The following is a 16,534-nucleotide window of genomic DNA, read 5'->3' on the forward strand; positions in this document are numbered from 1 at the left end:
GTGCTGTCCAAACAGCTGCCACAAAACCCTCTGTGAGGAGGGAGCGTTCAGAAGGCTAATAAAAATCTGGGTGGTTTGACATTGTTCTGGTGTTCAGGACTGAAATCTGACATTAAGCCACTGTCACACAGACCTCTGTCAACCTGAGCTGATTGATTCCTAAAACTCTCTGAAGCTGAATGTCTTTTAAGCTTCACCAGCTTCTCTATCAGCTCTGTGGAAATCTGATAACTTCACACAATTTTCTGCTTCGAGGACACATCTCACCTAAAAGCCACTGCTGCCTGAAATCTTCCTTAACCCGCTTCATGCTGCTGACTGACGCCGCGCTGAGATGCAGCGAAGGGGACGAGCTGGTTCCTGAAATGGATTCCTAATAAGATCTCATGAAGATATCGGACGTCGCTGCCTGCTGGGTTTTACACATCCAGACTATAATGGATCGCATTCAGCGGGGTCAGGCCATTTTCTCTCCTCTGATACAGAGATTGAAGTGAATGTGCCGTGTTATTCTTTGGCCTGACGGGCCGATTTGATCCCTGTCACAACAAAGCGTCCCGGTTTCTGAGAAAAGATCAGCGTCGCTGCTCACTTCTTTCAGCTCCAGTGCTTCACTTTTCCACCTTTTACACAAAGACCTCTTTTACAGACAGCTATAGTGCACACGTCCAACACACACACACACACACACACACTGAACCATGAGCCTTGTCTCTTAGTCGTCAGTCAATATCCACTTATCTGCTGTGAAGAGTTTTTGTCCAGGGAAGTCAGCTTCTGTGCGACATGGTAAATGTGACCTGCACAGGATCAATCTTTTGTGCACATTTTTAATATGTCGCCATTTTCCATTAAAGACAAGCCAGAGTTTTTAATATCATGATGGTGGAAAGGAATCCAAATAGCTCTTTAGAGGACACAACCTGCAACAGCCAGGCCCTACAAACACATTAGCGCTGTGTCACTAAACGTCGTGTCTTTTGTTACAGACAAATGCAGGGTTGAGTTGCTTTAAAGCACTTCATCAGCACTTTAATTGCCACTCAGATATGCACAAGTGCACATTCCTGGAAAATTACGTTTGTCAATGGGGTAATTCGACTGTTCATCGAGAGCAGGAGAAATTAACCACCGCCTTAATAACTTTTGCAGAGCTGGAAAATCCGCTGCTACAATATTACAGCAAACACTGTTTAAACAAAATCTGAATGAACAAAAATCAGCTTAGTATTAAGAAGAATCATTATTAAAAAGAAAAATTTAAAAAAGATAAAAATGGGTTTATCCACAAGAAGTAAAAAACAAAAAAAACTTTCACATTGGTTCATAAGTTAACTCATGAATGTTCAGGTGTAATCCAAAAAGTTCCAGGAATGGGCTCATGAAAAGAAAAAGAAAAACATCTATCTAACTTAAATCTGGCAGGTTCCAATGTGGCGGCTTATTTTTAGATCATTCATTTATGCCCTCTTGTACCTCTGTGACGAGTGCTGGATCACCTCCAGTGGGTCAAAGCAATGATCCTTCAATCAGATTTTCATTTTCTGGAAGTGGACAAAGTCACAGAGAAGCAAAGCTGGCAAGCAGACGCGTGGTGAGTACAAACTGTGCTGTTATGGCCAAAAAACTCCAGTGTTTTCAAAGCACTTTGTGTTGGCGCGAGATTGCATGCTGGCAGGTACTAGTTCAGAGGCACCAGTTCAGAGCATTTCCTCAGAGTTTTCTCCATCAGATGGTACGGGGACATTACAGCAAAACTCTGCGCTGGCAGTCTCCGAGTGGGAAATGAATTCTTGGTGCAAAGCAAAACAGCAAATGCTTCCAGTCTCGCTCATCGCCTGACGAGCTGCCTTTGTTCTTCCGCTGAAGACCGCTCGGTTGTATCTGGAGACCCAGCTTTAATGACGCTCCCCATAAAATCTGAGTCAGTTTGAAACATAGTTGATGTTCGCTCTTTGTGTTAGTTTTGAGTTTTGATCACAATGATCTAAAAACGAAATCTTCAAAAACTCCAGAAGAAGACTGTGAACAAAAGAGCTTAAAAATGTAAGTTAGCTGAGGCTTTATGGTTTTATCACTGCATCCAATTATTATATGGTCTCAAATAAACGCCGAAGCTAGTCTCTAACTTTCATCTCAGTCAAATTATGATCTTATATTCAAACACAATTTGCAGTTAACTATTGTGCATTGCTTTTGGAGGGCGCTGCATATGGTATCTACAGTTGTATAAATAATTAATATTTGATGAGCCGTTTCCAAGAAGTGCCAGAACTTCACTGTGGCTCTTGGCCAGAATAATATGAAAGAGAGCAAAGACCAAAAAGCAATAGTTTTAAGATGCAATAAAAATAACATTAGTAAAATATAAAACAATAATAAATTCATAATAAATCTAACCCAGCTACCCTGCTGCTCCAGAAACCAGAGGCATGCTGAACTTGTACTCACAGTACTGCAAGTGTCTGACTGTGGTTTTACTGCAATAATTACACTTATGATGTGTTTTTGTCTCTTTTTGTCTTCTATTTAAGCATTTTTCAGATAAATTATGACCTTCAAGAAAGCCGACTAGTTTAGCAGCTCTGTTCATCTTGTATCATATCTATACAGTCTTCTTTATATTCCTTCTTTGTCTTTTCACAATGATGTAATGAATTACGCTTTCAGTTTTCTTATGCAGAAAGAAGTTTTAGGATCACAGCTCCAACTAGATCTTTATGCCATACTTTGCATGTTTTGAAGGGATGTATCGCCTGAAACTGCACCTGCCCCTGAAAAGCTACCAACTGTTCATCCACACAGAGATCAGGACGAGCGATATAATATTTAAACATGCAAACATCCCTGAAAAGATATCCTTCATGCACTGAATATCTTGTTTTAAGGCTGCAATGTAGAGTTTACATGTGGAAAATACAACAAAAGCCTGATAAAGTTTATAAAACCCCCCCAGCACACCAATGGACCAATTTGTCTAAATGACTATGGGAAATAAATTGATGTAGGAAACTTTTTATGGTTGGAAATATCACAAGAGCATAGAGAAACATATGGACTGGGTTAATAAATGAGCCCCTTCAGCCACTTTAAAGTTAAATTACAGCACGCAACATAAGGTTTTTAATCAATATTCATTATATCGGAGTCTTGCTCTTTTCTCCTGTGTGACTTCGAGCTTCCAGCAATGAACTCTGTTTAATATAAAGCTACAACCAGCCACGTGTATCAGCCTGAATCTAAGTGTCAGCTGCACCTCAGAAGAGAGAGGAAGAGGATTTCGATCATCTGAGCAGTGATTCTTCGATACGGGTGAGTTGACGGTCAAAGTCACCTTTCATCCTTTTGATGAAGTCTCTGTCGTCTGACCCGATGTCCTCCCGGAGCCTCTTCTGACAGCCGCCTGCAGAGCGGAAACGAAAGAGCACTTAAAACATCACACTGCCCACTCAGACGCACATGCCGTCTAAGCATGCTGTTTTTATTAGTGCTGCCAGGACTGTATCTGAACAGAGGGCTCAAAAATGAATTTAAAAAAGGTAAAAACAGGGAAACGAATAAACTTGCAAAACAGAGAGCACAAACAAGTCTGCACGCACCTTCTAACAGCCTCGGTGAGGGCTTGCTGGCTGGCAGAGGATCCATATTCAAGACCTTGTAAAGCTGTCCAAAGGCCAGGAGGCGTAACGCATGCTGAAACGCACACAGCCGACAGAATAAGGGCACATCACTGCGGTGGTAACGCCACAGAAACCCTCCTGCACTCACAGGAGAGCAGGGCCATTTATTCTCAGATCGATGTGCTTTAATTATCGGGGAAACTTGAGTGAGCTGCTCGCCGTTTGTGTAAACCAACTAATTCTGTTGGGAGAAACTTCATGCATTATGGAGACGAGGCACAAACAAAGGAGGAAATGGGGAAAAATATATTCCCAGACTTGCACTTCATCAAGAAAGCAAAACAAAGATGAAGATGAGGATGTCTTTATATTTCTCACTGCTGAGCCTACACTTTCTGCCCGGAGCAGAAAGTGTAGGCTTTGTTATTTCGTGTGGAGCAGCAGCGGTGGTGGTGGTGGTAGTAGTTGTAGTAGTCTTGGTGTGGGTGTAGATGAGGAAGAGTGTTCCCACGCTCATTAGCTGGCTAATTAAGCTGCCAGTTTGTCAAAGCTTCCGCAGCACTGAGGGTTTGCTTATCTGAGGTCAGAGACTGTGCTTCTGTGGACACTCAGCTATTTATAGTGCTGACATGAGCTCGGGGCTCCATCGGCGGAGGTCCAGGACTCGTTTTAAATAACCCTCCATCAATCGGTGTAGCGGGAAGAAGTGTTACATGTCCGATTTACTGGAAAAAATGCTGACTTACAGTGGGTGGAGGGGGCATCGAAACACACCATAGTGGGATGTTTCAAGGTCTCACAAGCTGCATGGCTGAGTCTGACTTTTTCTTTCTTGGCACATGAACTGATTTTTCTCAGTGTCTGGTTTTATAGTTGGAAAGCAGGAAGGGGATTTCTCAGAGGGAAAGATGTAAAGCTAACATCCATAAAGAAGAGTGTCTTAGATGGAAAATGGATCTCTAAATTCAGAACATCTGTGGTTTTGCAGCACTGATTCACCTCCAGGGAGGAACAAGTTTGGACGTCATTGATCTCTGAAAATACGGAAATATTCTCAACTTAACTTTAATCTTTCTTTTAGTGATTCAGTGTTTAAAAAAGATAAAAAAAAATTTTTTTTACTTCTTCTCTCATCCCAGACTTGATGAAACTGGAGATTTTCAGCAGCACCAGTAAAAACCTGGACAGCTGTGGCCCACAGGTGAGACATGGAGTTCATCCCCCAGGAGCAAACAGCATATTATGAATGGGAACTTCTTTACAGCTACGGTCAAAGAGCGAGAGTAATTTGGCTGAGCTAATATAATATTATGGTGTAAGGACAGTTAGGTTCATAAGCTTTTGGGCAATGACACAATTTTTGTAAATTAATGGACCTCACTGTGTATCATTGTGCAAAGGGACGTAATGGCTCAATAAATCCACAGTTTGTGTCTTCTTTTCCTTCAAAATAAGACATTCTGTTCCTTCAGAAGGCTCGACTGAACGAATATTATACTAGTAGGTGTTCAAATGTAAAATATGCTCAAAGTCTGTTCTTGCAGAATGTTGTAAGCTTCATCATGCCTTCATCTTATTACACATGAGACATTTTGTCATATTTACTGAGTAATCTCAGATCAATTTCAGATAACCGGTTAACAAGAATGTGGTTACTGTGTAGTAGTAACGCCTTTGTCACACAAAGCAAACAGTATTATACAAACACACTGAAACCCACCCGAGGGGAAAAAGTCCTGCACTATGGGGCAGATGGCTAAAACACTAAAAAGAGCGGTACCTTTATGTGAATAAAAACAGATATCAGTATGATATCTACTGAGTAATTACTACCATTACTCAACATCCGCTCCTACCTCAGTGATTCCTTCACTGCTATTACTAATTGGTTTCTTTAAACTTGCTCCATCTCAATCCTGGCAGAACTGAGGCGCTGATGTTCAGCCTGACAGTTTCTCTGAAAAGGTCAGTCATTACATCGGCCCGCCTGCGAGCAATATCAGCTCTTCTGCTAAGACGCCTGGTGTTATTTTTGACCAGCATTTGAACTTTGAATCTCACATCTCAAAGCACCTCCAGTTTCTTTCATCTAAAAAACATCACAAAAATCAAACCTCTACTGTCATCCAGTAATTCTGAACTTTTAGTACACACTTTGATTTTCTCCCGTCTCGATTACTGTGACTCACTTTTCACATGGATCTCTCTCTCTAGTGCTCCCGAGCTCGTCTTTCAGCTGTTCCAGAAACACTAGTCAGCGCTCACACGTCAGCCCATTCTTGCTTCTCTTCACCGGCTTCAAGTGAAATTCTGCATTTATTTTATTAACAACATAAAGACCTTGTCTTATAAAGCCATGCAGGACCAGGCTCCACACTCATCTCATTATTATGTAACTGCTCCCCCTCCCTGAGCCTATTTCTCCTGGAGGTTTCTTTTTGTTAAAAGGGAGTTTTTCCTTCCCACTGTGGCCGAGTGCTTGCTCACAGGGGAGTCATCTGATTGTTGGAGTTTTCCCTGTATTACTGTAGGATCTTTACCTTATGATATAAAACATCTTGAGGTGACTGTTGCTGTGCTTTGATGCGATATAAATAAAACGGAACTGAATTAAAAGGTTACCTATCCCTATTCCTATACTATATATTAGGGCTGCTCAATTAATCTAATTTTAATCTCGATTACGATCTGGGCTTTCAACGATCATTAAAAATGACTGAGCTGATTATTAGCCCCTCCCTCATGCTTTACTCGCGCGCTGCTCCGTGTGGCAAATCGAGCGCACCTCTCTGCATTTCCAACACGTGTCACAACAATTAAGAGCAGCGGTCCCCAACCTTTTTTGTGCCACGGACCGGTTTATGCCCGACAATATTTTCATGGACCGGCCTTTAAGGTGTCGCAGATAAATACAACAAAATAAAACTAGTACCGGTACCGAAAAAAAGAAAATTTATTCATAACACACGTGACCAAGGAAAACGAGCAAACGATAAAAACGATAACAAAATAACGCTGAAAACCGATAAAAACCCTGAAAACTATACATTTCACACCTGAGCCTCAACTCTCGCGGCCCGGTACCAAACGACTCACGGACCGATACCGGTCCGAGGCCCGGGGGTTGGGGACCGCTGATTAAGAGGACCCGAGGGAAGCTCGGAAAGCTAAACAGAAGTTATTTGGAGAGGAGAGTGACTGCTGTTGGTTGAAAAGAGGTAAAAAAACTTCAGTGGTGTGGAAACATTATGGGTTCGTGGAGTCAGACGTGGATCAAGGAGACACAGTGTGTAAACTTTGCTACAGTGTCGTAGCTGCACCACAGAGCAACACTGCAAAGTTCACTAAACATAGATGTTTACATTTTCATTTATTTTTTATATTGCAAACATTTGCACTGTTATCAGTATTTGCACTATTTTATATTATTTTTTGACAATCTTTAAAGTCATTATTCAATACATTGTTATTGTTAAATAAATATCGTCAAATAATCGAGATCTCAATTTCAGTGAAAATAATTGTGATTATCATTTTTGCCATAATCGAGCAGCCCTACTAGATATGCCTATGGTTATCAGAGCCTGAAATGTCCTTTAACCATGAGCCTTCAACTACAAAGTGATACACAATGAGCAAACCAAAGCCTTAAGATCAATTAAGCTGTGAATTAGTCGACTCTTCCCCTACAGCAAGAAGGCTCAGATCCTCCAGCTGGCTGGCACCTTTCTGTGAGCAGTTTGCATGTTCTTCTTGTACCTGTGTGGGTTTTCTCCGGATACTCCACCTACCCTTCACAGTCCAAAGATGTGTGGTTAGGTTGGTGATTCTAAATTGCCCATAGGTGTGAATGTGAGTGTGAATGGTGATGTATCTGTGTGTTAACCCTGTGACAGACGGCCAACCTGTCCAATGTGTACCCTGCCTCTCACTTACCAGCAGCTGAAATGGATGGGGAAAAATAATGTCAAAAAAAGTGACAAACATTCTGAATTTTGTGGGTTGAAGAGCTTAGCATGCACACTGCAGGAAGAGGAAACCGTGATGTCATCATAGTAGGCGGATGGGTAACATGTTCACTGACCTGAGCGCTGTGTGTGAGGGCGTCGGCCTGCTGGGCGCTGAGGTCAGACAGGACGTCCATGGGCTCCCTCTCACAGGGGTCATGAACTCCTGGACCCCCTTTGAAGAGAAAAAAAAACAAAAACAGTCAGACATTTTGAACTTTATTTCACTCAACAGGTAAACACAAATTATTCTCCTGCTGCCTTAATGCTTTTTATGCCTCACATAAAGCACTCAGTAAGACTTTAGTGCATGAAAGGTGCTTTACAAACAAGCTCGCCTTACTTTAATGTGCACAGACTGAATAATAACTCATCAGTGACCGAGTGCATTCATGAAACAAACTGCCCTCAATGCTGAAGGAACTTCGGAGCCAAAATGTAAAAGTCCAGTGACATCATCACAAGGACGAACTCGCTCGAGCTGAAGTTTTCCCAGATGAAGCATTCAAACACAGCAGTGAACAGCGGTGGAAAAAATAAACGTGAGAACATATTTCTGTTTGTTGGAGGTAAATAGGAAACATTTCTTCATGTGGACTGCACGGAAATGAAAACAGAGTCTCCGGGGATAAATGTTCCCATGATTCAGGAAAATACTCCATCACCAATTTTAACTGAATGAAATCATGCTGCTGTGAACCCGCTGGGACTCTGTGCCCCAGTTTGGAAACCATGAACGCATCACAGTGCACTCCACAGCCTGCCATGAATCTCAGGACCATATATGTAAAGATATTACATTGCAGAAGAACCACCTATTGAGGTCTTGCAGACACGTCACAGCTTACCACGTGACATTAATTTGTCGGCCATTTTGGAAACGATGAGAAACTATGGCAACCACGAGTAAACAAACAAGTGTTTCCCTCAGAGGAAGTAAAACACTTTCATGGTAAGCGTTTTGCTCGTTATGTGGAGAAATTGGGCAAAGGAGGAGCTGAGGATGGATGTTTATTTACTCCCTCTGAGGGTGTTTACTCATGTTGTGAAGTGCAACCCTGGCCCTCTTCCCAACTTCACGCCTCACGATTTTCATCATTTTGTTATCAATAACCCCTCAAATTATACTGGATGAGATCTGAAGCCCTATAAAAGTTTGGAGGCTTATCAATATTTTGTGTCAAGATGAGTAAGAAGCCTTCACGGGACTCTGCCTGGAACTGTAGTCACAGGATCAAGTGGTCACTGCTCAGGTATCCAACTGATGTTTATGAAATTTCTGATATTGACATGGCTCTGCGTATTATCCCTAACATTCTCAACAAGTCAGTGTAGATCATTTGTGATTGATGAGAGTGATACTGAGGCGAATTGTTGAGAATATCCATAACTTTCCATCAGTTAGCTTCTGTTCACCGCTATTCCCCACTGCTGCTGAACCCTTTTTTGGAGTGGATCTAACGTGGGTAGACGTGAACTTGGCATGTGCTGTCAGAATGTAATCAAACTGTTTATCACAGGAAAAGTAAGAGTTTTAGGGCGTTAGCATAACGTTAAAATTAGCTTGCATAAACATAGCATTATGTTTTTTAGCCGGCTCTTGTCAGCTGTCCAGAGACAGAAGGGTCACATGTCTGATCTGCTGACGATGACCAACTTCAGAACCAGACTTCAGTTTAGGACTGAGGCTGGTAGATGGATGGCAGAAACAACTTATAACTGATACTATGACTATCAGAGTTTTTTAGCCCCCATATTCTTTTATCCAAATCAGCAGGAAAGTGATAAAAAGAAGATTTTCTTTCTTTTCTTGATGAATGCAACAGTGCAGCAGAATATAGGCCAAAAAACATGGCAGCAATAATTTCTATGTAAACAAGGTACGCGTTATTGCAGGGGTGGGCAACTCCAGGCCTCGAGGGCCGGTGTCCCTGCAGGTTTTAGATGTGTCCTTGAACCAACACAGCTGATGGCTAAATTAGCTCCTGCTGTTCTCCAGAGGCCTGGTAACGAACTAATCATGTGATTCAGGTGTGTTGACCCAAGGTGAGATCTAAAACCTGCAGGACACCTGCCCGGGGGGCCTGGAATTGCCCACCCCTGCGTTATTGGATATCGCTAACAGTTATCACATCCAGTGTGGCAAACACCTCTTGAAGTGATTTTCCATGATGTCACATGCAAAACTCAAAGTCCTAAAACCGTCTGAGGAGTTTTGATGCTGTGTTCATCTGTATAGTTTTTTGTCCTCATCCTTTCCTGATGTCTTTTGCTTTTCTTTCTTCATGTCTCTGTTTCCTGTCTTATTTGGCTGTTTTGTGTTGCTGGTTTTCCTGCCCATCTCTGCGGTAGTTGGCCATTGTATCTACCTGTTATGCTTATCCACTTCCACTGTGTCCTCTTCGGGTTTCTTCTTGGCTTTTTTTGGGGACCTTTTACCCAAGTATTGCTTTATTGTATCTTGCTGCTAACCCTTTCCATCACTGGGCCTCACTCACAAACAAATGCACAATGTGAATACAAATCTGTGTCTCTTCAGTTAAACACAGAGAAAACAAAGACAATTATTTCTTATTCTAGTGGCAAGGAAGACACATTAATGGTGACTGGATTGAGGTTGTAAATGAAAATAAATGCTTGGGGACAGCAATCGATGAAAAACTGTGTCATTCAAACAAGTGTCATTTACAAAGACGCACTGCAGCGATTGAATTCCATGTGGAAGCTGCGACTCTTAGGAAGCAACCACACACACTTGATCTTTTATATTGTTGTTTTGGAGAGAGTATTCAAACTTTCCACTTTATTGCCTCATATCTTTCTTTCCCTGACGTTAACGAGAACAAATTCAATAAGATTGTAAATATGTCTGGTGAGATTGCAAGTCGACATGTATTGTGACACATCTTTGAGTTGAGTGAAGGAAAAAGGGTGAGTGATCCTCAGTGATGTGCCACGCACTCTCGAGGAAAAAGAGTTCCAAGTGTCTTCTGTACCTTACAGTATTGCAAAAATCCAGGGCGCGGGAGCTGTTTCACTTGGACTATGTGATGCATTAATTCTTGGTGAAAATCTGAAATGGCTTAAACATTTATGACCTTACTGGATACCACTCATGTCTCAGGTAAAATCTCACTTGTGTTTTTTTCTTTTAAATGATTACAGCGAGTTTCTCTTGTTCTGCCAGATCAGGTGCTTCTTTTGTGCTACACCTGCTTCCTTTGTTTTTGTCTAAAATTGGACATTTTTCTGTCCAGCCGACTTTTTTTTCCTGTCAAAAATATTCTGTATCCGATTAATTCAATTTTTTGCATTCTTTGCATCACCTCAGTTATTTTAGCCCAAGCCTCTCTCTCGCTCTCTCTTTGAGTTGAGTGAAGGAAAAAGGGTGAGTGATCCTCAGTGATGTGCCACGCACTCTCGAGGAAAACGAGTTCCAAGTGTCTTCTATACCTTACAGTATTGTAAAAATCCAGGGCACGGAAGCTGTTTCACTTGGACTATGTGAGGCATTAATTCTTGGTGAACATCAAATGTTACCTGAAATGGCTTAAACATTTATGACCTTACTGGATGCCACTCATCTCTCCTTGAATGCCATTTTTTTCAGTTTCTTCAGCTGGAATTTGTCCTGCTCTTTTTAAAGAGCCTTCTCTTATTTCTTGCACAGGGCAAAAACATTTTTATGCACTTATTAGTAAATTACTCCCATCGCTTGCCTTTTGCCCTCTCTCTGCTCCCTCCTCTTTCCTCCCACCACGGGGCACAGCGGGTGACTCTAACCTCTAACCCTAACCCTGGTTCTGTCAGAGGGTTCTTCCTGCTAAAAGGGAGTTTTTCCTTCCCACTGTCGCCACGTGCTTAGGGCATCACGTCATCTTTGGGGTTTCTTTCTAATATTGTAGGGTCTTAGCATTACAATATAAAGCGCATCAAGGTGACAGTTGACAACTATACAAATGAAATCGAATGCAGCTGAATTGTTTGAAGATTTTATTTTTGTATGTAATGTGATGTTATGTTACTCTGAATGAAAATCAGTTTCTGTACACGTTGGCTTCTTAGTTTATTTGCTTTTTTTTTTTTTTTTTTTAAAGGCTCCGGACTCATTTCTGTTCTGATAGTTTACAGTTTACACCTGTTATCAGGTGTGTAAGCACTCCAGAGTAACAGTGCATGCTCAGGTTTAAATTAATGAACTAAATATGAGCAAAACTGGGATTATATTTTATCCTAAGTCTATATATTACAGATATTTGCCACAGTTCTTCAACTCACAGTGCATACCTCTCAGTGAATTCTGTATTTGTTGAGTTGCCTCTAAATTTCTCTCAGGTATTCATCAGATTTTATATGACTTCATGAATACTAAGATATTCCTGGATGAGCTGTGGCTTCTGAATTGCAGCAGAGAGAAAAGAGTGAAAGTGTAAATGATTGCTGACCTGGGAGAAGAATCCCTGAGGCGATGCACTCGATGACGCGGCGCAGGGCTTCACCTGGACCCAGCGGCCGGTTACAGGTGGCTATGGCCTTTTCACAGATCAGCTCCAAAGGCTGCAGAGGACGAACAAACACAAAACACTCAGCGAAGGATGAACTAAATCAGTCACAGTCCTGATTCTGTTACTGGGGCAGTTTATTATGCGTCACACGTACCAAGCACTTTTAAAGGACAAACTTAAAATAAAGCTTGCAGTTTGCATCTTCCATGTATCTACGCCAAACATAATTCTGATTCTGAGGCCGTCACCTACCCAGCCCTTGAGAGGCTGCCACACAGGCAGCCGGTTGCACATGTCTCTGAGGATCCTCAAAACGATGACGCAGGACTTGAGGTCTGTGACTCTGGCCTAGGGAGGGAAAAACGGGCAAAAGTCACCAACAGCACGAGAAGCATTTTAAAGAGGCAAGTGCTTGCAGGCTCAGCAGCGCCAGCTCTAAAAAGTAAAACTTTTAGACTCTGAAAGATGAAAATTGTGCAGCGTTAAGAGAGGCATGTTCATGAGTTCTGAAAAATTCAATATGCTGCTAATACCTCTCTAAGAGACTGAGTGCGAGATTTAACGTGACAATGTGAAGATATCGGACGTATTACATTCAGGGGAGCTCAGCTGTGGAATAAATACTGCAGCAGCTGCCTCTGTCACAACCCTAAATTCAGCCTTAGAGTACCTCGGCTGAATCTGAATTTTTCTATCCTGTCGCCTCACTCCTGCTGACTTTAAGTTAACTGTGGTTTATTGTGTTTTTCCTTAATTAATGACTGCAATTTCACATGCTGACTTTGTCTTGAGGGAGAGTTTGGGTTGAGAGCACAGCTCTTTATGACTCTGCACACTCCCAAAAATCAAACACCTTATCTGATTAAAATTTGGGCAGCTCCCACCTCAACACTGCATTCTTCTCATGCACTGCTGGACCACTCCCAGCATGGTTGCCATGTTTAGATTTCTCCCTGGTAGTCCAGTTCTGACTTCTTGCACTTGGAACAGAAGCAAGACAAACTTAATCTGGTCACAAATTGTATATATGTTATATAAATATGTACTTTTTACTTTATCGTTCAATTGTATGACAAAAACGGATGCATTAGGTGCTTCTTTAGAGAGCCACAAACACCCTACAAGCTCTGCAATCTCTCTATTCTGTCTATTTATGTAACACTGTATGTACCACCGCTAACTGCTGGGCTCTGTGGTACAGACGCAAAACAAAGTGGAACAAGAGAAAAGAGAAAAGGCACAAAAGAAGAAAAAGAAAAATGAAAAACTCCACCAAAATCTTAAAAAAAAAAAAAATCCTGACCAGACCAATGAATGGGACATTTCTCCAAAGAAATAAATGAACAGCCAACACTGAGATAACACAAGTGAAGCCGAAATGTAGTTTTCAAAATGTGATTAACTAGAATGCCTGCATAAATATTCATATTGAGAATAATTTCATTTTGGTGGATAGCTGGTTTGTTACAAGTCTGTGTGTGGTTCATTTTCCTCATAATCATCATTCTTAGATGATTAAATTGATAAAATTTGAATTACAGGGAAACTAGAGATGAAAAAATAAAAAAATGACACATCGATTTCTTTTTACTTTTCCCTCTACTGAGGCAGACATCTCAGCATCGTTTGCCACCCGGAGCTGCTAAATCCGTCTGGATTTAATGAAGTCTGGTAGAGAGGTGGGAATGTGGACAAAGGAAGATGCTGATGTATTATGGAGTGGATGGAACAGTGCATTTAGACCAAAGCGTTGTCCCAGGCTGCTGTTTTTGGACCACTTAGGAACCCAGAAATGACTCTCCTCCTACACACAGAGTGGAGCAGTCACTAGGGGGAACACCGGTAACGAGAGAGGGACCAAACTGTAGCCAAAGTATGATGAGAACCGCTCTGTCGAACGACCTGAAACTTTGTGCTCTGTGCACGCTGTACAAACACAGATCGGATAAAAAGACAAGCACACAGAGAGTGGTATTTGTCACTTTTCCAATACGATAATTCTCCACACAGTCCCTCAGAGTCCCACACAGTCTAAACTCAGGACAGATGATTCACTCAACATCTATACATTTAATAAAATAGCAAACCTGTTGCTAAATCCCATCAAGTTTAAAAGGAACCACTTATAATATAAAGAGAAAAGTAACTGAACCACCCAAAGAAGACGGTGGTTGAGGCTATTACATCTAGACTTTAATAGAAAGCAAATTAAGCCTGAGATTACTGACACTTGAATTTGCACAGGATGGCTTTTCATAATAATCAAGACTGTAATTTCATTCAGGTGATCTCACTGAAACTACGCAGACAGGGCGAATGAGACAGACGTCGCTATTTGTATCTACAGTTATTACAAATCAGTGGAGATCCTCAGGTCATGTCAGCCCCGTCTGAATATGATGAAACAGAATCCGACTTGTGCTGCTACACTTTCAGGCCACAGTGCAGCCCTTCACTCTGATAGTACTTGTCAATTAGATCATCTTCCCGAGGGAAACTACTGGCCGGTTCACCTGACCTTGACCCTCATCTCTCTCTCCTGCCTCTCAAGTGGAGGAAAAGCTCAGTTCATTCAGGACAGCAGACCTGAAGCTCATCTGAAACGTGATTTGGTGAAGAACCTCTTCATGACCCCGTCTCCGTCGGAGCTATATCTCAGGCTCGTCAGCTACTCACGCTGATAAAAACTTCACTACTTCTACCGTTTCTTCTATTCCCATGCTGCCTGTTCTTTTTCTAACACACTCTACAAGCTCATCCTGGAAACATCTATATTCAGCTCTGTTACTCCACAGTTGGACTCACTGGTTAAATTTCTCACAAAAGGAAGTGCAAAGGAATATGCATCGTTATCCAGTGCAGTTTTCTGACATCTGGAGTTGAGCTTATTGACTGATCTGCCATTAAATACGGCAAAGAGCTCAGGTGGTAGAGCAGGTCATCTACTGATCAGAAGGTTGGTGGTTCGATTCCTGGCTTCCCCTAGTCTGCATGCCAAATATCCTTGGGCAAGATACTAACCCCAAATTGCTCTCCGATGCATCCATCGGAGTATGAATGTGTGTGAATGTTATCTAGAAAAGCACCTAGAGAAATGTGCTTGTGTGAATGGGTGTGAATGGGTGAATGCACAAGTTGTGTAAAGCGCTTTGAGTGCTCAGAAGAGTAGAAAAGCGCTATATAAGAACCAGTCCATTTACCATTTACCATTTACATAAGATTTATTAGCATAATGCACAAAGTGCAAAACTGTGTTGAAGGAACTGTTCTGTAGGTTATCTACTAACAATCTGCAATCAGTTCATTCAAATAAGGACAAAAGAAATACAACAAAAATAAAGAAAACTGGAAGGTCAAAAACAAGCAGAACCATTGAGGGAGCAAGAAATCTTAAATATTATATCCATTTCTCTCCAGAATCTTTCAACACCTCGCTCTAATTTTCTGTCTGTATGGGAGGAAAGAATCTAGCTCCACCTGTGGGCATCAGTTACGCTCAGTGACACCTGAAAGACACATTGTAAGATTCATACAATACTGCTGCCTTTTTAATCGAGCCCAAGTTGCTTGTTAGTGTTTTGCATTGAGCCAATGTTCTCACTCTGACTCCACATTAAGTTCCATTATAATGTATTAAAATAACAGTTTTATTAAAGAGCAGGAACAACCGATGCTATGCTCCAAATATTCAGGGTTAAGAGCTAGTGGGAAAAACCAAAGCCCACACAGTTTGAAGCAATCCACCCACATCAATTACATGCTCCTTTGGATAACTACCTGGCATACCTCACAGCAACTACTGCAGCTAAATAAAGCGCACAATAACATTTTCTCCAACTATAAGTAATGGTGCACTTTGGAGTAAACTGACTGCTACAAACATGACTAAATCACGTATTTAAATACTCTCCTCCCCACATTTTTGCACATTTTGCATTTAGGCGAATGCAAAAATAACTGCCAATGATTTCAGTCGTTAAATGTTCATGCATGTCTTTAATAGATCAGCAAAGCAGCTTTGGAAAAGGAGTAAAGAACAGAAGACATGATGAATGATGCCTATATCTGCTGTTTAAATTATTAAAAAAGGAGCTTCATTTCAACCTCTCATTAATGTGTTCATCGTGGCTTGATGAGTTTCAGGGAAATGAGATGCACAAGCTTCACTGAGTCATCCCAGAGCTCACATACGTTACACCCCTCTCCGGGAGCAGGTTCTACAAACTGTTCAACAGTTTCTTCTCACAAGCTGACGGCTCCTGAGCCCTCGCTGCCCCCCAACCACCCAGTCGGCCACCTTGGAATGACTATAAATTTAGACCTATTGTGCACATTAGTTCATTTGCATACGGTCTAAAAATTGCATTATCACTATGTAAGAGAAATGAAACAAATATACTTC

The 16,534-nt window shown here is 41.6% G+C and overlaps 1 protein-coding gene across 2 annotated transcripts in view; it reads right to left on the reverse strand.

Annotated features, from left to right (window-relative positions):
- Positions 1-16,534, reverse strand: part of LOC146506235 (spermatid perinuclear RNA-binding protein-like) — a 103,697-nt gene that overhangs the window by 20,234 nt on the left and 66,929 nt on the right. For both annotated transcript variants that reach the window (XM_085181163.1, XM_085181164.1), the window contains exons 7-11: positions 12,385-12,480; positions 12,073-12,184; positions 7,705-7,802; positions 3,600-3,693; positions 3,335-3,403 (exon numbers count right to left, since the gene is read on the reverse strand). In XM_085181163.1, coding sequence (XP_085037289.1) covers positions 3,335-3,403; positions 3,600-3,693; positions 7,705-7,802; positions 12,073-12,184; positions 12,385-12,480 — 469 coding nt within the window. The remainder of the gene's footprint in view (positions 1-3,334; positions 3,404-3,599; positions 3,694-7,704; positions 7,803-12,072; positions 12,185-12,384; positions 12,481-16,534) is intronic.

The sequence above is a fragment of the Neolamprologus multifasciatus genome, chromosome 12 (assembly GCF_963576455.1).
Source record: "Neolamprologus multifasciatus chromosome 12, fNeoMul1.2, whole genome shotgun sequence".
NCBI lineage: Eukaryota > Metazoa > Chordata > Actinopteri > Cichliformes > Cichlidae > Neolamprologus > Neolamprologus multifasciatus.